Source organism: Neomonachus schauinslandi, chromosome 3 (genome assembly GCF_002201575.2).
Source record: "Neomonachus schauinslandi chromosome 3, ASM220157v2, whole genome shotgun sequence".
Classification (NCBI taxonomy): domain Eukaryota; kingdom Metazoa; phylum Chordata; class Mammalia; order Carnivora; family Phocidae; genus Neomonachus; species Neomonachus schauinslandi.
This window is the reverse complement of record NC_058405.1, coordinates 121,033,097-121,060,497: the sequence shown is the minus strand read 5'-3', so window position 1 is coordinate 121,060,497 and position 27,401 is coordinate 121,033,097. Positions and strand designations below refer to the sequence as shown.

The window sequence follows — 27,401 nt, the reverse complement described above, 5'->3', positions numbered from 1 at the left end:
TGAATAATATTCCATTGCATATATACCACATCTTCCTTATCCATTCATCTATTGATGGATACTTGGGCTACTTCCACAATTTGCCTATTGTAAATAATGCTGCAATAAACACAGGGTGGATGTATCCCTTTGAATTAGTGTTTTTGTATTTTTTGGGGGGGGGTAACTACCCAGTAGTGCAATTACTGGAATTTGGGGTAGTTCTATTTTTAATTTTTTTTGAGGAACCTCCATATTGTTTTCTACAGTAGCTGCATCAGTTTGCATTCCCACCAACAGTGCATAAGGGTTCCCCTTCATGTTCTGCATATCCTCACCAACACTTGTTTCTCGTGTTTTTGATTTCAGCCATTCTGACAGGTGTGAGGTGATCTCATTATTGTTTTGACTTGCATTTCTCTAAGTGATGTTGAGCTTCTTTTCATGTGTCAGTTAGCCATGTTACCTTTGTTTTTAAATACAATTTGTTTCATTGTAAGTTAATATAATTTAATGTTCATTAATGATCGTGTTAAAGAACTAGCTTGCAAAGGTCCTAAACATTTAGCAGTTGGCTCTCCAGCTGGTATGAGACAGCTTTGGCACTTGACTAAGGTTCACAGTCACCCCAGCAGATGAAAGCAATCATAGGACTTAAGTCCCATGAAGAGATAATTGTGATTCCCTGGGGATTGCTATGGAATTGCCCGTTTGCATACCTGCTGTGCCATATTAGCTGTCCTGCCCCCCTGTGAATTCTCCCAAAAATGCAGAAGTGAGCTCCTAAACCTCATGCACCTACTGGACACTCTGCACTTGTTCTGGCTTGTCTGGTCAGTTTGAAGAAAAGTAGAAGGTTTTCCAGAAACTTGGAAGTCTTGAGTGGAAGACTGAAGGAGCTGGGTATGGAAGGAGTGTTTTCATCTGGTGTTCTTATTAACACTGGTAGCTTAGGAAGCAGAGCCAAACATAGATAACTCTCAGGATGTGCTGTACATGATCTTTTAAAAATAGTTTCCTGGGTGGTCTATGACCAGAAAGAGAGGCTCTGAGCTAGGGACAAAGATACTTTTTAAAAATGGAGCAAATATTTGTGACAGGAGTCTTAACAATCCTAATAAATGTCAGGGGTGGGGGCAGAGGATTACCCTAAATTTTAAGAGAAAAAGCAAAAATTCACAGGGAACAAGAGCAGCAAAACCTTGGGGCTAAATGGGTGTTGAATGATGATGAATTCCCAAACATATGACTGGAGGATTGATAATTATAGTGCAGAAATTAGGACCATAAACTTTAAATTTAATCAGGATGTTGGATAGGCCTTCATGTGAATGGTCAAACACAGGAGGCACACCAGGAGATGACAGTATAAGCCAATGAATATATTGAGGAAAGTAGAAAATAACAAGAGCCATAGACTCTGTCTGAGAGCATTTGGAGAGTGGGAAAAGTGTAAGATATGTACCTCAAATATAGAGAATAATCCACTAAGGCTCATTAACTGGAAATAACATTAAAGAGCAGAGAACAGATAATTCCTCCTACATAGGTCCATATTTGGGCATCGAAGGCCAGAAGCCAGGGAGGGAGCATCTCACATGTTCCCATAAACAGCAGTGGAGTAAATTAACCCCAAACAAGACAAGTAGAGATTACAGCATGTGCAGAGCTATAAAAGTGAGCCTGGAGTTACCAACAGGTGATAAACATACAAAAATACTAGGAGCCTGTGGCAGGGGTCAGAAAAAAGCTGATGAGCAGGAAGGGGATGGGATGCTAGAAGAATACTACAGTCAGAAGAGGCCAAGCGTATGGGAACATCCAAAGTAAAACATTAAGCAGTCAATGGACAAGGCATTTGGAAGTATTATGAGCACAGGACAGAAATAGGGAGGCAAAAAGCAGCATCCAAGAGACTGATTACGAGAACAATTTTCTACCTTTTTTTTTCTCTTTAAAAAAGAGAGGGAGAGAGTCAGAATGGGGCAGAGGAAGAGAGAGAATCCCAAGCAGGCTCTGCACTTAGCATGGAGCCTGGGGCGGGGGGACTCTATCTCACAACCCAGAGATGATGACCTGAGCCAAAATCAAGAGTTGGACACTTATCCCACTGAGCCACCCAGGCACCCCTTATTTTCTACCTTCTTGGTGGTGGGTTTTCTATTGTTCCCATGCAGAAGGTACTAATCCCAGAAAAGCAGTGATTTCCAAATTTATAGAGCAAAAATATAACCTAGCAGGTACGTGAAAATATAATTCCAGAATCCAACACCAGTGATCTTAGGTTAAGCCCAGGAATCTGCATTCTAAAAACAAGCACCACTGAAAATCCCATTTCAGTTGGTTCACCAACCACTCTCTGAGAAATACAGGGGTATCATTAATCCAGGGACCCTGATGGTGAGATGGTTCTGGAAATAGTGTTAAATAGCCCAGAGTTTCCGCATTCCCACATAGTGAGCAAATGCTAACTCCTGTGAGAGGCAAGCTCAGGGCCCAGCTGTCACAACTTGCTGCTGTTGCTTGGAAACATCTACTCCTTTTACTTGGTTTTGTATCTTCTTTGATTTTTAATGTTGCCATTTTACCTTGGGTTTAATATGCATCATTTCAAATCTTGTTTAGAAACAGGTAGGATATAAATCTTAATTAAATTTAAAAAGTAATTGGGGTGCCTGGGTGGCTCAGTCGTTAAGCGTCTACCTTCGGCTCAGGTCATGATCCCAGCGTCCTGGAATCGAGCCCCGCATCGGGCTCCTTGCTCAGCGGAAAGCCTGTTTTTCTCTCTCCCACTCCCCCTGCTTGTGTTCCTTCTCTCGCTGTCTCTCTCTCTGTCAAATAAATAAATAAACAAAGTCTTAAAAAAATTTTAAAAACTAATTGCTGATGGCCTCTCATGTAATCAGAAGTGAAAAAAGTGAGTAATTCTGTTTAGATATTAGTTGAATAATAAAATGTTCTATATGGAATCTTTCATGATAATGTATGTGAGAGTACCTTGAAAACTGGAGTTTTATACAACTAGGTGATTTTTAAAATATTAATACTTTCTATATACCAAATAAGTATGTGTATTTATTGTATTCCTAGAAAGTCTTTATATCCTCAAAATTTCTTGTACTTGATATTTTATTAATTGAAGGGGGAAAGTCCAAGTTTTCCATCAGATATACCTAAAGAGAATACAGCACTTTGTCAAAATATTGTGGCTCTTTATTCTTTGTAGCTCTTCCAAATCCTACAAACACAGGATTATCAGTACTATCTGAGTGTGTGTGGGCTTGAAAACTCTAAATGTTTCTAAAAGAGCAAGGCTTTTGATGGCTTTTTTTTTTTTTAATACTGGGAGCTCTTGGTGCAAGTTAATCCTTATGATGTCTCAGACTATTGCTCCACAAACTATACCTTCCTAAGGCTTCCACGTAGTGGACATAACTGATTTTATGTTAGACCAGGTTCAGATAGGGTCTTCCTGTGGTGTTTGGCAATTGGCCTATTTGCAGAAAGACTCATCTCCATCTGCAATTATGCCAAGGTCTACATATAAATGTTTTTATGCATTCAAATGGAGCAGTCCAAGCAAGACATTTCTGCTTGCATTGAAGAATACATATAAGAGAGAAGTGTTGGCTGTGCCTGGCTAAGGTGATAAAATTATTTTCAAAACCGAGGATCTAGGCAGAAGATAGATTTATTGATGGGACAGTCTTCAGGGAAACCAGAAACATGATCTCGGAAAGATGTATATTCAAAAGGAGGCTTTAGGGAATATTCTTGTCTCTTGAAATAATGGGGAATCTGGCAGGAGGAGTTGTGACATCTGGGAGAGGACAATAAAGATGAAAATTTAGAGTTACTTGGAGAGAAAATGTGAGTTGCCTTTCATATATGTGACAAGGTTGGCTATATCTCTAAGAAATTAGAACTATGTGTAAATACAGAGAACAAAATAATGGTTACCAGAGGGGAGAGGGGTGGGGGAATGGGCAAAATGGGTGAAGGGGTATGGGAGATACAGGCCTCCATTTATAGAATAAGCCACAGGGATAAAAGGTACAGCATAGGGAATAGAGTCAGTGGTATGGTGATAGTGTTGTGTGGTGACAGATGGTAGCTACACTTGTGGTGAGCACAGCATAACATATGGACTTGTCAAATCACTATGTTGCACACCTAAAATGAATGTAACATTGTGTGTCAACTATACTTCAATTAAAAAAAGTAAGGATGAAGGATGTGTACATGTAGTGTTAATATTTGAAGAGAGAATTTAACTATTGCCCATTGTGTTAGTCATTTGGGACAGCCATATTTAATTTTTATTTAAAGAGTATTTTTCCAGTTTTATCAATTTTGATTACTTTAATCAGGTAATTCCTTATGTAAAAAAAAGAAATTAGAATTGTGTGGACCTTCAACTTATAGCTCATAGAGAAAATAAAATCACTTTCTTTTGCTATCCAGGCCATTGGATTACCCAGTAACTTTGAGTTAGGGTAAATAATCTACCCCTTTTGTTAGTTTAACTTGGAGTAAGTGGATTTTCCTGTGGGGTTTACTGTTTGGGGGTCATGATTAGGCCTCTGGGAGAGCCGGGCCTGTTTCTTTTCTGAGGTTGATAACTAAGAAGGACTTATGACTGGAGAGAGCTCTTCTTCTAAGGGACCTCTCATGCTGTTGCTTTACACGCTGTGCAAAATGTGAACAGAGACAACCCATCTCCTGGCGTCCATTGTTAGCTGTGTCTAGAGAGGCCAGCACTTGGCCATTGTAACTTTTATTAAAGTAAAATTCCATAAAAGTTAACTACCTGTTTTTTTACACCAGCAATTTACTTAGGAAACTCTGCCCTACTTCTCTTCTAGCCTGTCCACCCTTTCCCCTGCTGCTCCCCAAACTTAGAATTTGACCATAATTCTAATATTAAACTGTACAAATTGTGTGTTTTTGTTCACCTACTTTACTGTACTTCTCTCCTCTAGGAATTTCTCCATTCAAAGAGAGGTCCCAAGGAACGTGGGTGTGGATATCTCTAGCTTAATGTAGGAAAGGAAAATACAGGGTTTTTTTTGAGATTTATTTCTGCCTATACCTAAACAATGCTGCTGAGAAAAAATATATAGCCTTTAAAAGGGGGGCTGAGGGTCAGTGATGTAGGTATTATTATTTTTAAAGAGTTTATTTATTTAAGAGAGAGAGAGAGTACAAGTGGGGCAGGAGGAGCAGAGAGGGAGAAGGGGAAGCAGGCTTCCCGCTGAGCAGAGAGCCCAACATGTGACTCTAACCCAGGACCCTGGGATATGACCTGAGCTGAAGGCAGACGCTTACCTGACTGAGCCATCCAGGTGCCCCTGTAGGTATCATTTGTAAATTTATCTGGATCTCTGCCCAGTTTATTATTTTATCTTTTCCGGTAAAGTTGGTTTCCTATCACTTCAGTCTATAGTACTAATTCCAGTTTTGTTTATCTGCTTGAGCTCTGGAAAAAGCCACACATCTCTCTCTTGGCCATAAGTAATAGACTTTCTAGAACATCGGCTTCAGCCTCTCACCTGGAAAAACTGCAGTGCAGACATCAGAGCTCATGGAGCCAGCACTGGGGATGGGCCCTCTCCCCCAAGATCCTAACATCAGCGTTCACTTGGCTGGAATGTAGGATGCACTGCTTTGTGGAAGTGTCTGCCGCTAAAGAAAGAAAACGTACAGCGATTTCAGAGTTCGGTCCCTAAGGCTGAATTCTGAGACCAAAAGGAGACTGCTAAGAGGCTGACTGGGCGGGAAGTCACTGGAGAAGCGAGCAGAAACTCCAGGGGCCATGAGAGTCTATCAGCATTTATGGGAGCCAAGGAAAAAAGCACGAGGAAAGTCATGCCCAAAACGAAATATACTTTATCTTTTGTTGTTTAGAAAGCATACTTAAAATGCCTAACCAAAAAGTCATGGTAAAGAAAATATTCTATAATGTTTGTAGAGGGGGGATTAGCAGGTTTACTTGAAAAAAGAGACAAAAAATTAAAGCCCCAAAGGGGTTTATGAAAGTAACCATTTTGCTACTGATTTTTTTTAAACTTCAAATGTTAAAGAGGCTGTTTGTGAAGCCTCTTTGCTGATCATTTCCTAGGCTGAAAGAAAATCAGGGTTTACCTCATTGCTGTGGGCGGCTGAATCACTATAAAAATCTTTGGTCCTGTTGATGTTTGCTGTCTAGAGAAGTTCTGAGAGACCTGGGAAGGAAGAAAGAGAATGTAAGGGGGATTTTGAAACAATTTTAGAGAAGGCAAGGTTTATTAATCCTATCTACTTAAATCATTTGTTTGAGGGAGAGGACTGTGGTTTCTTTTGTTCTCAATGCCATCCCATCAGGATTCCTGAGGAAGAGAAACCAGTTCCATCAAAATGACACAAGTGTCTGTCTCTGGACATATAGGACCAGTTAAAGTCAGAAGTTGAAAAGAGAAAAAAACCAAACTGAAATATTATAATTTGAAAACCCAGTGGTGTATGTTATTAGTATGGCTTTTTAAAATTTCATTCTAACACAATGCTTCTTTCAGTTTTGTTTATTCTGAAAACACTCTTCTTGAAATTAGGGTCATCAGAAATTACAGGTATCTTATAAGAATTCTTCAGGAAAAAAAGTCCAATAAAACTAAACACCCATACTTGTCACCTTCTTACCTTTAAATTATTTTTCTTTACAAACCAAAGTGGGAAAATTTAAAGAAAGCTAATATTCTGAGGTAAACCCTCAACATGAGTTCCCTTCTTATATAACTGATAAAATGATTATTCTTGAAGATTTTTTTTTAAGATGTTATTTATTTTTTTGACAGAGAGAGAGACAGCGAGAGAGGGAACACAAGAAGGGGGAATGGGAGAGGGAGAAGCAGGCTTCCCGCGGAGCAGGGAGCCCGATGTGGGGCTCGATGCGGGGCTCGATCCCAGGACCCTGGGATCATGACCTGAGCCGAAGGCAGACGCTTAACGACTGAGCCACCCAGGCGCCCCGATTCTTGAAGATTTTTTAAAATGCAATACATATTAGCTGTAACATTAAACTTTATCTACCACGAACCATTTGTGAGTTCAAGAGTCACTGTGCAAATTACCCAATTAGTGTCGAATGACAGATGTCTCTTCTTAGTGAACTCCTATGATGGCAAGTGGCGAGCTTCTGAATGGATTAAAAAATATGTGTTTATTTACTTGATAGGTGTTTCTAATTGCTCTGGGCTTTTCTTATGTGATTTGATAGGATTATGATTTTAATATATTCATATATGTGGCACTTAATGAAAATATGTTGAATAAATGAATGTATGAAGGCAATTAGGCAAATAAATGCTGATCTGCTTGGGTAGCCTATTAAATTCCAGATCATCATAAATCATTCCTGAAAGCCAACAAGTCATTCCTGCTTCTGCTGCCCCTCCAAAATCACAGGACTAGCAAGTCTGTGTCATGGATGTCATTGTTTTTAGCATCTGCCTTTTAGCATCCATGATTTCTGATTGTCCAAAGGAACTAAACACCTTATTTGTTCTCCAGTGTTTCAACTTCTCTTACTTCTTTGTCAACTTCTCAAATGATTACATATCTTACAAAGGGAATACCCACTGATTAGACAGGCTTAACAGAAGTGTGTGTATTCAATTTATTCTTTATTTTTATTTTGTCGACTCTTGTTATTTACCTACAATTTAGAAAATTTAATTGAATGTTTGCCATTACTTTTAAAATTTTGTTCATCATTTATCCTGTCTTTCATTTTTTGGTGAATAATGAATATTGCCTTCTGTTTAGGCACTATGCTAGTTGTTAGGCAATTAAGACAGAGCCAATGTACTCAGGAAATGTAGTCTAACACAAACAACACATGGAAACAAATAACTAGTCAAATGAATAAGTATATGTGTTAATGCCTATTAGTTTGCTTACTTGAATATCTCTGCTTGTTCAATGGAAAGGCAAGTAATATTTCCCAAACTGGATTCTATTGGAAAAACCTTCTATTATTAGATAATTTGGCGAAATTAGCACACTAGTCTTTTTGAAAATTCATAATGTATACCACCATATTCTAATAAATATTCTGAGAGATCTTACTATAAAGAAACCTATTTCACTTTGTTTATCTTTCTCAAGCTTACTTGAATACCCAAACACATTATCTCTGGCACACATCTTAACATTCTGTGGGATATTAACATTCCATGGGCCATCAATTTGGGAAATGAACTGATTATCCTTTGGAACAGCTTGGTACATGCCCTCCTGTTATAGACGATGAAAAGATATATTCCCTTATACATAGATGATATGTTTATTGGTCAGGACTCCTCAGAAGCAACTGAGAGAAACCTAACTCAAACTAGCTTAGGCAGAAAGGAGAATAGATTGAGTCACACGAATGGGAATCCAGGAGTGGGTCTTGCCTCAGGGACTCAAATGGCATCTTTAGGTTCCTCTCACTCTCTTTCTACTTCTTTACTCTTACCTGTTTGTGCATTGGTATGGACTTTCTCATATGTCTGGGCTGGAGAGACTGGGGAGAAAGGAGACTATTCTTGAACAGCTCCAGGCTTAATTACATTGTTTTATCTTAGTGACCTCAGAGAGAAAAGAAAGCTTTTCTTCTTCAAAAGCCATATCAATCCCCAGGGAAGATTCTGATTGGCTCAGCTGAAGCTCACTGAGGGCCAATCACTGTGATCATAATTGTAGTGTACTATTATTAACCATATCTGGTCACCAGGAAAGTGTGTGTGTGTGTGGGGGGGATTCTCTGATTAAAGGTTTCAACAGACCTGGAAGGAATGAGGAAAGGCAGTTTGAAAGGGATTGATGTTACTAGGTTGATGTTAGAGGACAAAAAACCAGACAGATGTCTACCACAATGTGGTCTAAATATTAAAATCTAGATTTGGCCATAATAGGCAGTTAGCCTAGTATCCAATTATTGCCAAAAAATCAGGGATAAAATTAAAATAAACTCTTCTAATATTAAAGTCATTATTTTTGGAATACCTCTTCTAATTTATAAAATGGTTTATAGCTAATTATCCCAAATGTTGTGACCTCAGACAGGTTTAATTATATAAAAGATTTTCTTGGCTCCAAGAAGTTGTATTGTTCGAAGTTATACATTCTATGATTTTTTTTAAGTAGTTGAAATTATTAACCCTGCTATAATTATTTCAGGTTAAAATTGTTGCAGCCGTATTATAAGGTATTAAGCAATGGGAACTTAATTCTCTGCCTTTGGATTAGAGCAAACCTAAAATAATAGACTAGGTAGAGGAGAACCTGCATGGCTCAGTTAGTTGAGCATCTGCCTTCAGCTGGAGTCATGATCCCACGGTCCTGGAATCGAGCCCCACCTCGGGCTCCCTGCTCAGTGGGGAGCCTGCTTCTCCCTCTCCCCCTGCTTGTGCTCTTCCACTGTCAAGTAGACAAATAAAATCATTTTTAAAAAAAACCAGACTAGGTGGAATCTTGGCCCTCTCAGCTCTAAGAGGATGTGGGGAGGTATTCCAGACTTCCCATAGGTATGTGTCATTAGGTTTGTTCCTAAGATTGTTTTTATGAGAAAACTATGCCAAGCTCAGATGCCCATTAAAGCAGATGCTCTGTATTTAACTATCAATATGATGTAGTTACACTTGAGAGATTTGTCTGAAACCAATTTTGATATTACATAAAGAAAAAATAAAAGATCAGAGTATTTGGCGGTTTGAAGGAGGTAGAGGCTACGGATACTGATGCCTGGATTGTGGCAGGAGTCAGATTTCCCAGAAGATGTTTTTAAATTAAGAAGAAGACTCATGTTGGAACCTTGGGTGGACAGATGAAGAGGAGCCTGTAAAAGAGGAGGAAAAGCAGAGGGGTAGCATGTGCATTTCAAGGAGAGGGTCATTAGTAGCAGGCATTGTGGACAGATTAAGTCGGAGGAGCTCTAAAAGAAGCTTGGTTTACAATTTGGAGTCCCTGGTGATATTGGGAAGAATGGTTTCCAGAGAGTGGAGGAGGCAGACTGCATGGGTTTTGGATTAAATGAGAAATGAAGAACTGGTAACAGAAAGAATGGCTTTTTCATTTAAAAAATTTTGCAGTGAAAGGAAAATGAAAAAGAGGATGGCAGCTGAAAAGAGATTCAGAGCTGGGAGACACATTTTTCCCCATTTGAAGAAGTTTGCTTATAGAGGAAAAAGATCCAAGAAAGGGGATCGAGAAAGACTGAATAGGAAAGGAAGAAATTCATTTCTGGAGCAAGGTCCTAGAAACAACTAGGCTTGAGACAAAAGCCCAGGCTTAAGAAGCAAAGGACAAATAAGAACGAATCTTAACAAAATTGGAAGTGGGCAAAGCATGTTGGGGAAATGAATGCCTATGGCCTTTCCAGTAAAGTAGGAGGGGAGGTTCTCTGCTAAGAGGGAGAATATTAAGCAGCTGGTGTAAATACAATTAATCTGGAGGAGTGTGGAGTGCCCAGGTAGAGTTTGACCTCATAGATACATAATAAATTCAGCAAAGAATCGGGGCTGGGAATTGGCAGGGCATATGTGGAAAGAAAAGAAGACAAGTAGAAGATACTAGTGATAATACCCTTACAAACATAGACCCAGGGACCCACAGCTGGAAAGAGAATGAAGTAAATAAAGTCCGCTGTGTCTCATAACCTGGAGGGAAAGGGAAGAAGTAGAACAGTAAATTTCATGAGGGAAGATCTAGCCCCATGTCTGGCACATAGAACACAGTTAAAATAGATCATTGAAAAATGGAGAGCCTGATGTGCTAAAGTAGCAGGTTGAATCAGGGTAAATGATGAGAACATAAGAAACATTGGCAGTTAGCAGGCAATCCACCCCTAGAGTTGTGCAGTCTTTATCAGCATATGTGGTGGCCCTAGATATCAGAGCCAGAGCAGAATTCCTCAGTCTAAGATTTTGGCAGGAAATGGTTCTAGGTATTGCCAAGCTCCAAGTTTGGTCAAAGGAATGAGCTGTTGAAGCAGGGTTCGAGAAGCGAATGCTGTTGAGGCTCAAGGGACTGGAAGGGTGGAGTTTTGAATAACCCTCAGTAAATGTTGGGCAGCGACCTGCGCGGCTAGTGGTTGATTCCAAGAACCCTATCAGAAAGAGGGTGGTGTAACCCCAACGTCAATGGATAAAGCTTTTCTAGAATTGGTGCCAGAGAGTCAGGAAAATGCCAGCCTTCTCCTTCCACGATTTTAAAGGGGAGCAATGGGAGTAGTATCACCTGGGAAGCACTGGTTTTCAATTAAGAAAAACTATTAAAAGGGGGGCAACCAAGAGTGAAGTGGGATGGGGCTATATGCTCCAATGAAGGGAATATTTCATCACTAACTTTGTTTAGACTTGCTAGTGCGTGATCATAAGAAAGACAGACTTTTATTCTTGTTTTTAATTCTTTATAGAAGGTACACCTCTTGAAATGCTAGTAGAAAGGGGTGTTCTCGGCAAATTTTAAGGGTATAAAAGGATCACTGAAATCTAAAAGGAAAGGGTTAGGAAAGGGTCAACAAGAGGAGAGTAAATAAATTGGGGTAGAAATGTCTTTCTGCGCTACTAGGGGGAAAGAGCTAATATGATATTTGCAACATTCTTTCAGTAACCCTCACCCACCTCTTATCCTGTATTCAACTCTGGATTGCCAGGCTTAAGTCCTTGTTTCCCAGCTGTTTGTACGTCTGTACTTCTAACTCAAGTGAAGTCAGACAGCTAGGTTGAAACTGATCACAAAGAACAGGAAAACGTACTTCACTCTCTTTTGTGGGTTTTTGCTTCCAGTATGAAAAATATCCACCCCCTTGGAGCTACAAGAGTTATTCCCAAAGGAAGTGGCTCATACCTCCTTTTTAAGGCTCAAATACTTTCAAGTTCTTTCTTCCTTCTTTGATTTTACTGAGTATACCCTTTAAATATCTCCAGTAGCCTGATGTTTTCAACTGTCATCAGGATACACCAGCGCTTTGTCCATTGGAGAGAAAGGAAGTGGTTCAGTAGCAGCCATTCTTGCAACTGCTCATCACTGACACTGACCCAAGACTGAGAGGGCACTTGTCATTTGTGTGTGTTAGGGTCATGGAGGGGGAGGTGAGGTTGAAGGATTCTGCTCTTAAAAGTCAGTAGCACCAAAGCAGGAATTTCTAGTTTGGATCAGTCCTGAGGCATTTCACTGTGCTGTTTGGCACATGCAAACAGAAATCAGCCCTGTCTGGGTAGTAATTTGTACCTGCTTTTGTCTTGATAACAGTACTAAGGCAGAATCCCTCTAATCTGAATATTTATACTCTAATTCTCAAAATGTAGTCCTCAGACCAGCAGAATCAGCGTCCCCTGGAAACAGCTTATAAATGTAAATTTTCAGACGCCACTTCATTACTACTGAATCAGAAACTCTGGAGGTGGTCAAATGGTCTGGGCTTTAACAAGCCCTCCAAATGATTCTGATGTTAGCTCAAGTTAGGGAACCAACAGGCCAGGTGGTGTTAGCTCTCAGGCCTGGCTGCACAATAGAATCATCTGGGGGGAACTTTTTACAAAATACCAATGCTTGAGCCCCCACCAGCACAACACCAGATTCTGATGTAATTAGTTTGGCGTGGGACTTGGCATCAGAACTTTTTATGTTTCAGTGATTCTAATGACTGTCATAGTTGAAAACCATCATTCTATAGCAATGTAAGAAGGGGCTAATCTAAGACTTTGTGACAATTTATTAAGAACAATCTTACATATTTTATTAGAATGATAATTTAGGCATGCTTATAAAAAAACCCACAAATACTGTAACACTTAAGAGGGCAGGGATCTTTTTTATCTAGTTTTAATTTTTCCCTATTGTATCCTAAGCTCTGGGGACAGTGCTTGGCACATAGTAGGTGCTCAAATAACTATGTTGACTAACTGAATCGATCAATTAAAGAATAGGGTTCCAATAAGAACTTGCCTTTACACCTCACAAAGGAACCAGTAAGTGTTCTGAGCTGGAAGAATAGTTTCTGTTTGGGGCTGGCATGGGATTGTCTCTTGGGTCTATGGCTACGCTATGAATCCTCTTTGTTCTTGCCCCACACCTCTCTGCACCAGGATGTCACTGCCTTGTATCAGGATTCACATCCTATTTGCAGAAATTGGTCTCTGCTTACGCCCTTAGCCAGAATCCTCCGCAAGTTGTCTCATTGCCCATATCATTAGAAACATCCAGTGAGCGTCCGATGAGCATCCAGTTATGTTATTTTCCTTCTTTTCTCTGGGCTGGCTTCTCCTCCTTCTCCCCCAAACCCCCACCATCATCCACCTTTTGACAGATGCTACCACCTGGCCTGCCTGTGTTTCAATCCACGGATTCTTCCCTGTTGGGGTACGCTATAGCTAATAGAGGGGTTTCTCTCCACTTGGTGGGCAGAATGACTTTCTGAGTGGGTTTGAGCCAAAAATGGATTTCCCAACAGGCAGGAACAGGTTCACCACGCCACTGCTCCAGTGCCTCTGGCAGCAGCACCTCCGGCAGGTGTCTGTCTCAAGAGTTCTTGTTCAGGAGGGAGTGAGCCACGTGACCTCAACACTAAGTAGCAAGTTCACATATAAACTGCCTTTAATTCAGGAAGGCAGTTTACTTCCCTGAAACATTTTCAGGGGGAGTTCAATACTGGTTACAGTACCCTAATCAAGACATGTCTTTATGTTGTTTTATTTACTGTCTAAGCTTTTTTTTTTTTTTTGACTGTAGATCCTACCACTATCGGCTATCAACCCCCTTGGTCGCTGTAGGTTTGTTAAGACTGAAATTACCTGGGGCTCCAGACAGGAAGGAGGTCAAGGTTTAGTACTTAATATTTTGCCCAGTTTTCACTGAAGTTTTACTGAAGTAAAGGGATGCTGCTACTAAAGTTCAAGGTGTTTCCAAGCCACTTGCATTTGTCCATTCATCTCTTAGAGTGCAGTACACACATAAAGAGTCTCCTGGGGGCGCCTGGGTGGCTCAGTCGTTAAGCATCTGCCTTCGACTCAGGTCATGATCCCAGGGTTCTGGGATCGAGCCCCGCATCGGGCTCCCTGCTTGGCGAGAAGCCTGCTTCTCTCTCTCCCACTCCCCCTGCTTGTGTTCCCTCTCTCGCTGTGTCTGTCAAATAAATAAATAAAATCTTTTGGAAAAAAAAAATCTCCTAAACCTACATCAACTCTCCATTTCTACATGAAAGCTTTCTGTCCCTTCAACTACTCAGGCCTGGAGGCTTAAACAACATCCTTTCCAGATTATTGTTAATGCGGGGCCTGATTCTGTAGCAGCTGTTGTTTTGAACAATATGATGCCTCTCCTCCCCCTGAGAAGTTGCAAGTGCCCATTTTGCAACACTTCCAACCTCTGCAGACTCAGAGGGCATAAAACGGACTGAGGGATGGACCTATGACTCCTGTTTGGGAATTCTGGGCACAACTTGAAGACTATTGAGTTTAGCCACTTCCTGACATTGACTTTCATAGCAAGAGTTTAATTTGGAGAAAATCTGCTACCTCAAATAGCTAAAGGTATTTATGTGGAAAATTTTCCAAATGATTGACTTCACTGTGTTGCTATTTTCTTTCCCCATGAATATGTGAGTATTTGGCTTTCTCCCAGGAGTTTTTCTGCATCACTTCTCTTGAGGCAAAGACAAGTTTCTATCCAGATTGGGGGAAGAAAGAGGCACCAAGAATTTCCCCTTTTAAAGGGAATTATTATTTGAGTTAAAACCACAGCATCTGTGTAAATGAAGAATTTGAGTGTGTTACCTGTTTGCTTCAATTTTCTGTGGTAAATCCTCAAGGTGGCCAGATTAATCTTGATCATCACTTTGGAGCCAACATAAGTGTGATGGGCTGCGTGCTCCCTGCAGCACCCCTGTCTCCCTCCTCCCCACGGCGGTGCCAGTCTTGCTGAAGGGGTTGTCCCCACTCACCCGCCCACCTCCACCTCGTGGGCTCCACTAATTCTTCAGCCACCTCTCTTCTGACTGCTCTTGCCAAGATCACCCATGACTCCCTCCTATTTAGCCCAGCGACCATTTGGTGTTACATCAGATCTTGCTGTAGCATTTGACATTGTTAATGCCACTTCCCTTCGCTGCTTTGGCACCGTTTCTCCTCAGTCTCCTAGATAGTTTCCTCTTCTGTCCCTTTCCTAAATGTCTCCTTGGCAATCACTCCTAGACCTACTTTTCTTATTGCTCCACACTCTTCCTGATTGATTCCATCTGTTCCATGGCTTTGATTCCATGATGTTGATAAAGATTCCCCCATCTACGTCTTCAGCCCAGATCTGTGAAGGCTGGTCTATGTTCAAACTGAGCCTAATTTCCTTCTTTTCCCTATTTTTCTAAGTGCCCAGTTGCAGTGAGGGACACCATCGCTCATTGTGCAAGAAAGAAACCTTAACTCCTTTGTTTATCTCTTCTGCTCTCCCATAAAATAAACAATTCCAATTTATTCTATTTCCTACATAAATTTTAAGTCCATGTCTTCTCCTTCAGTATCTCCTCAATATCTACCTCCTACCAGTTCCCTAGATTAGGAAACCATCAACTTGCCTGTGGACACCCCTCCCTGGTCTTGATTCTTTACAATTCATGTCCATACTATTACAGGAGAGGTTTTTCTGATCACCACATTTCCCTGATCAAAGCCCTCATGCTTGCAAAGCCCCAGTCTGGCCTCTCCTGCGCTCCAGCCTCAGCTCTCGGCACTCCTCACTTTGCATCATTCACTTTTGGTCATCCCGAATATTTTTCAGTTCTTCAGAAATATTGTGCTTTCTCACCTCTGGGCCTTCGTATGTTATTTTTCTCTGCCTGGAACATTCTTTCTATTCTCTCCCCCTCTGCTCCTTTTTCAGGTCTAAAATTCAGAACACTTCCTCTTGGATCCTCCCTTGAATGCCCCAAGTCTGCAAAGGTGCCTCTCCCAAGGCCTATATCACATGGCCTCGTCAGAGCAAGGGCCCCCCTTTGTCAAAATTGCCTGGGTCTTTGTATCCCCGCTAGACTGCCAGTTCTGTGAGGACAGAAGCCTGCCTCCCATGTTGAAATTGTAAATGCAGTACCTGACACAGTGGTTGATGCAGAACAGGTGCTCAGTAAACATTTGTTGAATGAGTGAGTGAGCCTCAGAGTAAACCGTGAGCCAGGCTTCTTCAGACACAGGTTCAAATGCCTGACTCTCGTTTGCAACTTCTTCCTCACTAGTCAAGCTCCCCTAACTGGAACTACTATTACTTTTCCACAGCAGACAAAACTTTGTTGCAGACAAAGCAACCTATATATCCCAAAGGAAGAGAAACTTTTCAAAGGTTCTGAGAATTAGCATATGGTAATTATCAAATCCCAGGGTATCTTTTAATTGAACCTTCACAGTAGTTCACTTAGCTTGTACTCCGTACATAAATTGAGTAGAACCTCATTAGGGAGGTTGTGTCATGCCTTAGTGAAATGGAGAGAATGAGCAATAGCTTCCCATGACATGGAGGCCTTGGAGAAAGGGAGCAATCTGGTTCGTGGCCTCTTTAATTTGTGTACCTGACCACCGACTCCTGATATGGGAGATGAGGAGGAGGACAGCCACGGCCATCAGAGGAGTTCAGGATCTGCCTTCTAAGTCCTGTTGTGGGTTTTGTACTCTGCAAGAGTCTACTGCGTGCTTCCCTCCTTTCCTCTCCTGTGCTGCTGCTTTAATGTCAGCCTCAGGAGCAGCCTGGTTTTAAAGATTTTTTCCTCATCTGAAGGAACCAGGTGACTGCCAGGCTCAGCCTGCCAGTACTTCCCTGGGCTTCTTTTTCATTCACTCACTCTACTCAACGACACAGCTTCAAATGCGTTACTCTGTTCTAGCCATCTTGGACTCTTCCTTTCTCAGGACTATGACCAGGGGGCAAAACTTAAAAGTTGCCCACTCTCAGATCCCAACCCTATATTTACATGGGCCTGAGCATGAGTGCCTTTCTTGACTCACCCTTGCCCTGGCTTGCTCTCTCTCTCGCTCTCTGCCAGGAAGGCCAGCCTCCCCTCCACCACCATGTCTCTCCAAATGCTAATCCTTGAGACCCAGCTCAGATGCTGCCTCCTCCCTAAAACTCTTGCTGAAGCCTCCCAGTCTTTCCCACAGTCCGGCAAATCCCCGTGGCCCTTTTTTATTCCTCTCTGAAGGCACTGCATACCTTGACTCGTTCTCAGGCCTCTCTTTTTGTCTCTATATTAAACTACAAACTTCTGGGGCGCCTGGGTGGCTCAGTCGTTAAGCGTCTGCCTTTGGCTCAGGTCGTGATCCCAGGGTCCTGGGATCGAGCCCGGCATCGGGCTCCCTGCTCAGCAGGAAGCCTGCTTCTCCCTCTCCCACTCCCCCTGCTTGTGTTCCCTCTCTCGCTGTGCCTCTCTCTGTCAAATAAATAAAATCTTTTTAAAAAATTAAAAAAAAAACTACAAACTTCTAAGGGCTGTCTTTTTCTCAATGTGCTCATAATATCTAGCACAGGGGAAGCACACAGCAGGTATTCATGTCAGTGAGGCGAGTGGAGTAATCAAGGGGAGAAGAGAGAAGAGCATAGTGGCTAGTAGCAGGGGGGTGGGAGGGTCAGGGTCGGCGGGAGATCTGGGGCCAGATCTCCCAATCTGCCTGGGTTTAATCTCTGGCTCCGCCACTTTCTGGGTGTGAGAACATGGGCAAGTTACATCACCAGTCCATACCTCCATTTCTTTGTCTTTAAAATGGGATCAACACTGGTACCCCAACATCAGGTTGTGGTGAAGTCTAAATGAGCTAAAACACATAAAGCACTCAGCAACAGACTTGATACATAGTGAACAGCTACATCAGTAAACCTCAAGATCCAGAATTAAACAGGTCTAGTGAGGGTACATCTATGGAAAATGCAGGTATACACACTAAGGACAAAGCACATTTGTGACTGATGTCTTAAAGTTAAATCTAAACCATCAATGATGGAAGACCGAGGCAATGGCCTCATACTCCCCTGAGAACCCAAGTGTCTACTTTTTTAGAAAAGATAAATCTCATCCCTATAATTCAATAGAAGAGTGGCTTGGGCAAGAAGATGGGAAGGGAGGCTGTCTAAAAAAGGCAGCAAAGGAGGGTCAAATGAGCTTGGAGGTATTGAAATGTGTTCTGGTTTAGTATCTGCTGATTTTAAGGAGAATGGAAACATAATGCTAAGGGAAAATCATGTTTTTGCTGCCATCTACAGTCAAAGTGCAATTTTTAAACTTATACACACACACAAAGGGCATTCTTGACAAAATGAGTGACAATATAAAGTTTGGTTTAAGTTCCAATAACTGGACATATTATTATAACATTTTATTTACTATTCTTTCTAAAAGTATGTATGTTTAACTAGTAACGTCGCCTTTTTAACATCTCAAATTGTGTAAAACTCTTCAGAAAACTGCTGGACTAATCACTCAGGAGTGAGACTGTCATCTGTTGGGTCGGATTAGCTGCAGCTGTGACAGGCTACAGACAGTTTGAGAGTCAATACAATGATTTCAGTGAAGAAAGAGATGGATTGGATTTTACCCTACCTTTTCCTGCCCCTTGATCTGCAGTTCTCTGGTTCTTAGAATTATTGTAGCTTGCATTTTATACCAGTGTATTTTGTTGTGTGGCTGTGAGAAATCAACCAAAAACAAGTAAAAACAAATTATGACCGTCATGTCACCTCTGACATGCCTCCTGCCCCATCTGTATAATTTCCATAATTATTATATTTTCCCAACGTCCTTGTGCTTTATTTTTAAAGGGTTAAATATAGACAAGAATTACTGGAAAAGCGTTTGATGGAGAAAAAAGAAGTGGCCCTTCAAGAAGCTCATGAAGAAGAAGAGCGAGAGAGCCGGCTAGAAGCCCTTAGGAAACAGGTGTTTTTAATTTGGCGATTTTCATGGGTGGTTTCTAAGTGTCCTTCATAACATTATTAGTAAGCTTAGTTCACAACCTCTGTGATATAAAATGTAACTTTTCCAAATTGGGACACTGATCTTCATTCCTGGGAGCAATTAGATTTATGCTGAACAGTTTCCAGTTTCTTAGTATATTAAAATAACTTTATCAGCACCTTTCAAAAAGCTCTCCCAAGATTTAAATGCATCCATGTTACCTCTAGTTTATTAGCTGAAGAGTATCCACTTAAAGGAGTGAAACTGCATCTACCATAAGGATTTTATGCTCTCAAAAGACCTGGTGGAGCTAGAGCAAGGTAATCCTCTTTGGGGTAGGAACCTCTGGAAATACCCTACAGTCAGCAAACATGTGAAAAAATGCTTTTTAAAACTACTATTTTTTTGTGAGAATTAAAGCCTCCCATTGCTTTGCCTAGTAAAAGTAGGCAAAAGTTTTTAACGTAGACAGCAGATGGCAAAAGCAGGAATTTAAGAATTTGAGAAATGTGATAAAATAGTTTTACTTGATAATTTTTCAGAGGTTTTGATCTGGAAGTAATTAGTTCAACTCATAAGCTCCAAAGTCCATTGACACCATTTCCCTGCTGATTGGAAATGACTATCTGATTTCCCTTCCATGTTGGTGGAGGCAACTTGGAATCTTGGATAAGAACTTGGTCTCTGGTGTCCTTCAAACCTGGTACAACCTGGTTCGCTCCTTATTGGCAGAGGAAACTTAGATCTTTTACTTAACTTCCCTGAGCTTCATTTCCTCCTCTGAAAGATGGGACTAATAATAGTACCTGCCTCAGAGGTTTGTAGTGATGTGTGTTCACATTTTAAAAATAATACTAAGTACAGGGCGCCTGGGTGGCTCAGTTGGTTAAGCAACTGCCTTCGGCTCAGGTCATGATCCTGGAGTCCCAGGATCGAGTCCCACATTGGGATCCCTGCTCAGCAGGGAGTCTGCTTCTCCCTCTGACCCTCCCCGCTCTTGTGCTCTTTCATTCTCTCTCTCAAATAAATAAATAAAATCTTTAAAAAAAATTAAAAAAATAAAAATTAAAAATAATACTAAGTATAAAGCCCTCTTCAAAATGTTCTTAGGTTTTATCCCATTTAATTTAATCTCTACAACAACCCCATGATGTATGTATTATTTCTATTTTATAGCAGTATTCCTATTTTATAGAAGAGGAAACTGAGGATGCACAGGGGTTCCCCAAAGTCACACAGCTAGTAACTGTCAGACTGGATTCAAACCGAGGAGGTCTAGTTAAATGGCATAGTTTAGAGGAAGTGTAAATACATGCAACTATTATATCATCTTTGATAAAATAGATGACAGAAATAAATTCAAAGCATAGGAATGTAAGTCCTGGTCATCCTAGATTCAACAAAAGTTAAATTATTCGATCATTAGCAAATAATTACATACCATGGCCTTCTGGGGACAAAACTTTAATGTCATTATTACTAAACACATTCTTGTTCACAATGTAACTTTGATAACTACAGAGTCCATATGACTAGAATTCTTTCCATCTGTGAACTCTTTGAAAGAGGAACTATCTGTGCCCATTACCTGTAATCAGTGTTTAGAACTATAGTATAAGACATTTTGGCTAGGAAACCTATAATAATTAAAGTACGTTCAAACCCCAGTTATGTCATTATGGTTTCTAAATGGCATTAAAAATGCCTTTCATTTCTTTTTTTTTTTAAAAGATTTTATTTATTTGACAGAGAGACACAGCGAGAGAGGGAACACAAGCAGGGGGAGTGGGAGAGGGAGAAGCAGGCTTCCCGCGGAGCAGGGAGCCCGATGCGGGGCTCGATCCCAGGACCCCGAGATCATGACCTGAGCGGAAGGCAGACGCTTAACGACTGAGCCACCCAGGCGCCCCCCAAAATGCCATTTTCTTAATGCTAATTCTTGACTTTAGGAATTAACAGGCAGGTGTTACTAATGGTGCATATAATTTACAAAATTAGTGGCTTCTTTTCATTAGGATACAGGTTTGAATGATTTCAATTATCATAAAGGACAAGGGCATTTAGGTTAAAATGACTCTACAGTTTTTCAGTAGAAGGGGAAACAATGGTTTACAACAATTCCTGGAAATCTAGTTGCTTAACACAATGGGATTCACCCATCTTGACCAAAATGCCAACACAACTCAACTTTACCCATGAGTAATATTCTCTAGATTGAGCTTGAACAGATTAAACTTCCTAGAAATCTTCGTGGGGTTGTTACCATGGCCATATGTTGCTAGTGGATAAAAGTTGATGTTTTTTACTTTTGGTAACTTTTAAGGTAGTTCAATATGTAGGTTTTCTAGATCAGATTTCCTATGACTTAGTACCAGAAAGATAAATTTTTATCTAAATTTAATCCTAACTGTAATTATTCAATCAGTAGCAAGCAATATATATCATGGCCTTTTAACATGTTTTGTTTTAAAACCATTAACTCCTTTGTGGATCTCTAGGACTGGCCTGGCTTAATATTCTGTCTGCCCTTCCTTCTTTGGTTTTATCTTCATTGAAGTTAGGAAATTTTACTAGACATTAAACATTAATAGTGTTCCCCAGGGGTGCCTGGGTGGCTCAGCCGTTAAGCGTCTGCCTTCGGCTCAGGTCATGATCTCAGGGTCCTGGGATCAAGCTCTACATCGGGCTCCCTGCTCAGCGGGAAGCCTGCTTCTCCCTCTCCCACTCCCCCTGCTTGTGTTCCCTCTCTCGCTGTGTCTCTCTCTGTCAAATAAATAAATAAAATCTTAAAAAATAAAAAAGTGTTCCCCAGAAGTAGTTAGCTTGTATCTTAATCCAAGTAGCCATGCTTTTTCTTCTTTTAGGTTGCTATTGTCGCTCAGTTTGATCCTGTTAGAATGATGTCAGATACAACGGCATCAAAAGCAAGGATGGGTATTGGAATTGAAGAAGAATTTATTCTTCAAAAACCACTCTTTACATTGAATACATACAATGAATACCAGGTAATTATGGGAATTAGCATGATTGATGCAAAAGCCATGATGATAAGATTTATGGAAGTGTGTGTTTTGGGTTTCAGATTATTTTCCGTATTTACATTTGAATGCCACATGGATTAGCATAATTTTTACTGCTAAATGATAGCACACAATTACTGCCAATTCTTAATGTTATAAAATAGTTGATAGGTAATCCTGGAACAGTTTATCTGAACATATTATGAATCTATCACTGAAAATTATTTTTTAAATTTACATTTTTATGTTAAAAATCATTTTTAAAACTTATAAATTTTACTTTAAAGTTGTGTAATATTGTATTTTGTTTAAATGTTTCTCTATCAATTTGGAATTTGTTTAAATTCATAATGTAAGTCCTATTAAAGCAACAATTGATGATACTGAGAAGACACAGCAGAGGGAAGCTTTCAGAAATTAAAATGAATTGAAGATAATACATCTGAGCTAATGATAAAAGAAAACATTTTCTGTGGAAAAGTATTAAGGTGTTATTTAACCATTTCCAGGAATTTCTGACTCCTTTTAGTCTGTTACTGAGAAGGGATTTTATTTATTTATTTTTATTTTATTTTTTTTAAAGATTGAGAAGGATTTTAAGTCTTTTTGGATGGTTGGATGGATGGATGGATAGATGGAAGGCAGGAGGGAGGACAGATGAACGAATGGATGTCACTGAAATTAAGGGAGAAAGTAGTTCCCCCTCGTTTGTTAATTTTACAAATCTGAGAGCTCAATATTTAATTATTTAAAAAGTAAGAAACTCCATTCACCCACTGACAAATAAATCGAGTGTGCCTCTTTGTGAACGGTTCACTTATTAATTGGACAAATATTTATGGAACATACACTGTATTTGGCACTGTGGGGTTGCCAGGGCTACATCCTAAACAGGATGGACTTGTTCTCTTGGAGGAAGTGAGCAGGGCAGCTGGGTTGGGAGGGAAAGTAGCCTGTATGGCAATAATGCTCTGGGGTGAGACTACACCTCCATAGTGGAAGTCTAAGGGCTGCAGTGGTAAGGAGAAGGGAACCCATGGAAACGCTGACTAGGGAAGTCAAAGTGTCAAAGAGGAAACAGCTACATCTTAGTCGAGGATTCTTTTTTTTTTTAAAGATTTTATTTATTTGACAGAGAGAGACACAGCGAGAGAGGGAACACAAGCAGGGGGAGTGGGAGAGGGAGAAGCAGGCCTCCCGCAGAGCAGGGAGCCCGATGTGGGGCTCGATCCCAGGACCCTGGGATCATGACCTGAGCTGAAGGCAGACGCTTAACGACTGAGCCACCCAGGCGCCCCTTAGTCGAGGATTCTTAGCAGCAGTAACAAAATTTATTCCAGGTGATTTAAACCAAATACAAAAAAATAGGTTGGGAGGAGGGGTGGGGTGAAAGGAGAGGGATTCATTATAAGGATGTAAGTGTGTCTCCAGAAGCCAAAGCAGGGAGAGCAGCTGGGGTTGGAAAAGAATTGGTCAGAAACTGGAAAACTCTCGGGTACCTGGGCTGAGGCTATAAAGGGTTTCACCAAGCCGAAGAGGGTGGAAAGTATAAAGTCCGTGGCAAGGGTGGGTGCTGGGACATGAGATTGGAAACATAGGTTAGGGTCAGACTGAAAAGTATCGGAGCACTTGCTTGCTAAGACCTTATCCTGTGAGCACAGGTGAGACTCAGAAGCAGGTGAATTATATAATCAGATATGTTTTAGCAATGTGTCCTGGATGGAAAATTGGTGGGTTGGGGGGGGGTCAGATCCTTGTCAGATGGCAGAGCCCTCATAAACATGGGAGGGAGAGGCATGAATGGCTCTGAGAGGAGGGAGTAATGACTCAAAGCTAGGCAGCAAGTGACACTGAGGAGAGCCTGCATTTTGGATTCAAATCCACATCCGCTATATACTGGCTATGTGAACTTGTGTAAGCTATTAACATCTTTGTCTTGTTTATTTCATCTGTAAAATAATAATTTGTAAGGTTCTTATGAGGATTAGGATAATAAATGTCAATTGCCTAGGATATTGCCTGGCACCTAGAAGTAATTCAGTAAATTATAATCATTAGCTGTGGCTGCCATTAACCATATAAGAATACAGAAGTAAAAACAGACTTAGGGAGGGAGAGAACTTGTTTTGTTCTTTTCATGTTTAGGGCGAAGATGTCTAGAACACATTTACAAGAAACTGATTGGCTGCTTCTGGGGAGGTGAATTGGGGAGATGGAGGTCAGCTTTCGAGGGAGATCTCCATTTCACTTGATATCTATTTTAAAAATAGGATAATGAGACATTTAAAAATTTTTTATTAACATACAATGTATTATTTGTTTCAGGGGTTGCACTCACCATAGCACATACCCTCCCCAATGTCCATCACCCAGCCACCCCATCCCTCCCACCCCCCTCCACTCCGGCAACCCTCAGTTTATTTCCTGAGATTAAGAGTCTCTATGGTTTGTCTCTCTGTCTGGTTTCGTCTTGTTTCATTTTTCCCCTCCCTTCCCCTATGATCCTATCTTGTTTCTCAAATTCCTCATATCCATGAGATCATATGATACTTGTCTTTCTCTGATTGACTTATTTCACTTAGCATAATACCCTCTAGTTCCATTCACATCATTGCAAATGGCAAGATTTCATTTTTTCTGATGGCTGCATAATATTCCATTGTATATACGTATATATACCACATCTTCTGTATCCATTCATCTGTTGATGGACATCTAGGCTCTTTCCACAGTTTGGCTGTTGAGGACATTGCTGCTATAAACATTGGCATGCACATACCCCTTTGGATCACTACATTTGTATCTTTAGGGTAAATACCCAGTAGTGCAATTGCTGGGTCGTAGAGTAGCTCTATTTTCAACTTTTTGAGGAACCTCCATACTGTTTTCCAGAGTGGCTGCACCAGCTCGCATTCCCACCAACAGTGTAGGAGCGTTCCCCTTTCAGGATAATGAGACATTTTAAACCTCACAAACCACAAATTGAGAAGACAGGTGATTCCAGGAGATAATTAAGGAGCACACAGGTGGAGCATGAATCCTTGGAAGTGGATGAGGGGGACCACAGAGACTATATCCAGAAGAGGAGAAACTAGATCTAAGCCTCAACTACGTTGCTTCTCAGACACAAATCTCTGTATTTTCAACTTGTATACATCATTGCCTCTCATTTCTGTACCTCATCAGTTGCCAGAGTCTCTTGATTCTTCCTTTCATAATGTTTGACAGTTCTCTCTTCCTTGCTACCAGCCAAATTTAGGCATTTATTACTTCATGTGTAGACCACTGTAGTAGACTGCTACTCCAGTGTTCTACCGAAACTGCCCTGGTCCCAAATTGACCTATTTCACCTCTGAATTTGCATGTGCCTGCCTTTCCTGCTCTATCTCTTTTCCTCCCTGCTCTGCTTCGTAGAAAAATAGGGTGAACATTACAGTTAGCTCAAGTGCTGCTGCTTACCTGAGGTCATCCTAGTCTCATCTGCATTGGGAGATGTACCTCTGTGTTCTACTGTTCTTGGAACATCATTCACATGTGCCATGAGCTGTAGTTATCTGTATACATTCTTATTACCCCTATTAGCTTAAGAGCTTCTTGAAGGAGGGGCTGCTTTCAACAGCTTATTATCCCATCCTCTAGGGGGACTTCAAGTCCATGTAAAATGCCTCATTAGCTAAAATCTGTATGTGGCTACCTTATCATAGCAAACAGCGTCTGTTGACATTTAATATTCATAGAAGGAGGGGAAGAGGAAAAGGCCCAATCAGCTATAAATGAAAATAGAAATTGAGCTACTCATATTTCAATTCCCACTTAGAATCACATTGGTGGAAACATTTTCTAATTCTGCTTGAAATAGAAATCCAGCCTTGGAAGGAGAGTTCAAGTGATTTTTTTGTTGTTGTTTTTTAAAGTAGGGGCCATGTGTTTAAACACAATTTACATATTGCTGAATGACGGAGAAATTGAATATTCATTTAAAGACCAATGCACAAGGTTGTGGTTTAGGTTTATTTTAAACAATGATTGTCTATACTTTCTAATTCTAGCTATCAATAATGAATCAATGAAAGTACTGAAAGTAAGTTTTTCCCCCATCTTTTAATAATTTCAATGTGTTATATTTTGACTAGTAAGATATTCCCTACACCCTGTGTTGGAAACCACAGATATACTGGAAAATGATAATGTCAAGAATATTTGGACATTTTCAGGGCACCTGGGTGGCTCAGTTGTTAAGTGTCTGCCTTTGGCTCAGGTCATGATCCAAGGGTCCTGGGATAGAGCCCCACGTCGGGCTCCCTGCTCAGCAGGAAGCCTGCTTCTCCCTCTCCCACTCCCCCTGCTTGTGTTCCCTCTCTTGATGTGTCTCTCTCTGTCAAAAAAATAAATAAAATCTTAAAAAAAAATATTTAGACATTTTCTTTTTTTTAAAGATTTATTATTTATTTGAGAGAGAGAGAGAGAGAGAGCATGAATGAGCCCAAGCAGGGGGAGGGGCAGAGGTAGAGGAAGAGAGAGAATCCACAAGCAGACTCCCTGGCTGAGCCAGTCTCCTGAGCCAAAATCAAGAGTTAGCTGCTTAACCAACTGAGCCACCCAGGTGCCCCTGGACATTTCCAGTAAAAAAAACCCCAAAAAACAAAAAACAAAAACCTCAACACAATATAGTCACTATATATACCAAGTTTATAGTCATCTACCCAGAATAAACAAGTTAAACAGCTTGAGGAAATATGGAACTAAATGATAAAATGTAATTTAGTTCAATGAATTGCTACTTATTTAAATGTATTTTATTTCTACAGATAATTTCTGACCCTAGACTCCGTTTTGAGTTAGCGCTTCGAGAAGCTGGACTTCATAAAACATTTTATGCCAAAGAGATATTACCAAAAATCAGTCCTCGAAAACCTCCAAGAAAGGACATGGAGTCTACTGTATTTAAAATCTAGAGTTCATCTGCAAATCCTATTATATGTAAATAAGATTTTTCTTTGAAAACAAACATTTATATGGATAACAATTACTTTCTAAAAATTTTTAAAATATCAGATATAGAAATCAAAGCATTCATTAAAACATCTTTGTCTTTTATGACTCAGAATTTCATAATTTCATGCACTATTTCCCATATCTTTGTTACGACTAATAGTACTACATTCAACAAGACTATGAGACATAATTATGACACATATGATACATGTATTATCATTTAGTAAATTGCATATTGGAGGTTGCCTTATCCCATGAAAAGAGCTCAAAATAACCATTTGCAAGAATTATAATGTTGCTAGTACCTGCTAAAGTTCATTTCTGCTTGTTATTTCAGAATTTGACTTTTTAATTATGGAAGCTCCATTATCATTAATACTTCTATTATTTCTTGATTATTATAAGAGGAGACTCAACCTTTCTCTAAATTTAGAAACCAATTTGGTATACCATGTTTA

At 40.4% G+C, this 27,401-nt stretch overlaps 1 protein-coding gene across 1 annotated transcript in view; it reads left to right on the top strand.

The window, feature by feature from the left end:
* The window catches only part of CCDC148 (coiled-coil domain containing 148), a 161,074-nt gene extending 134,171 nt beyond the window's left edge, over positions 1-26,903 (top strand). The window contains exons 13-15 of the mRNA XM_021703273.1: positions 18,793-18,910; positions 21,793-21,933; positions 26,757-26,903. Coding sequence (XP_021558948.1) covers positions 18,793-18,910; positions 21,793-21,933; positions 26,757-26,903 — 406 coding nt within the window. The remainder of the gene's footprint in view (positions 1-18,792; positions 18,911-21,792; positions 21,934-26,756) is intronic.
* The last annotated feature ends 498 nt before the right edge of the window (positions 26,904-27,401 follow it).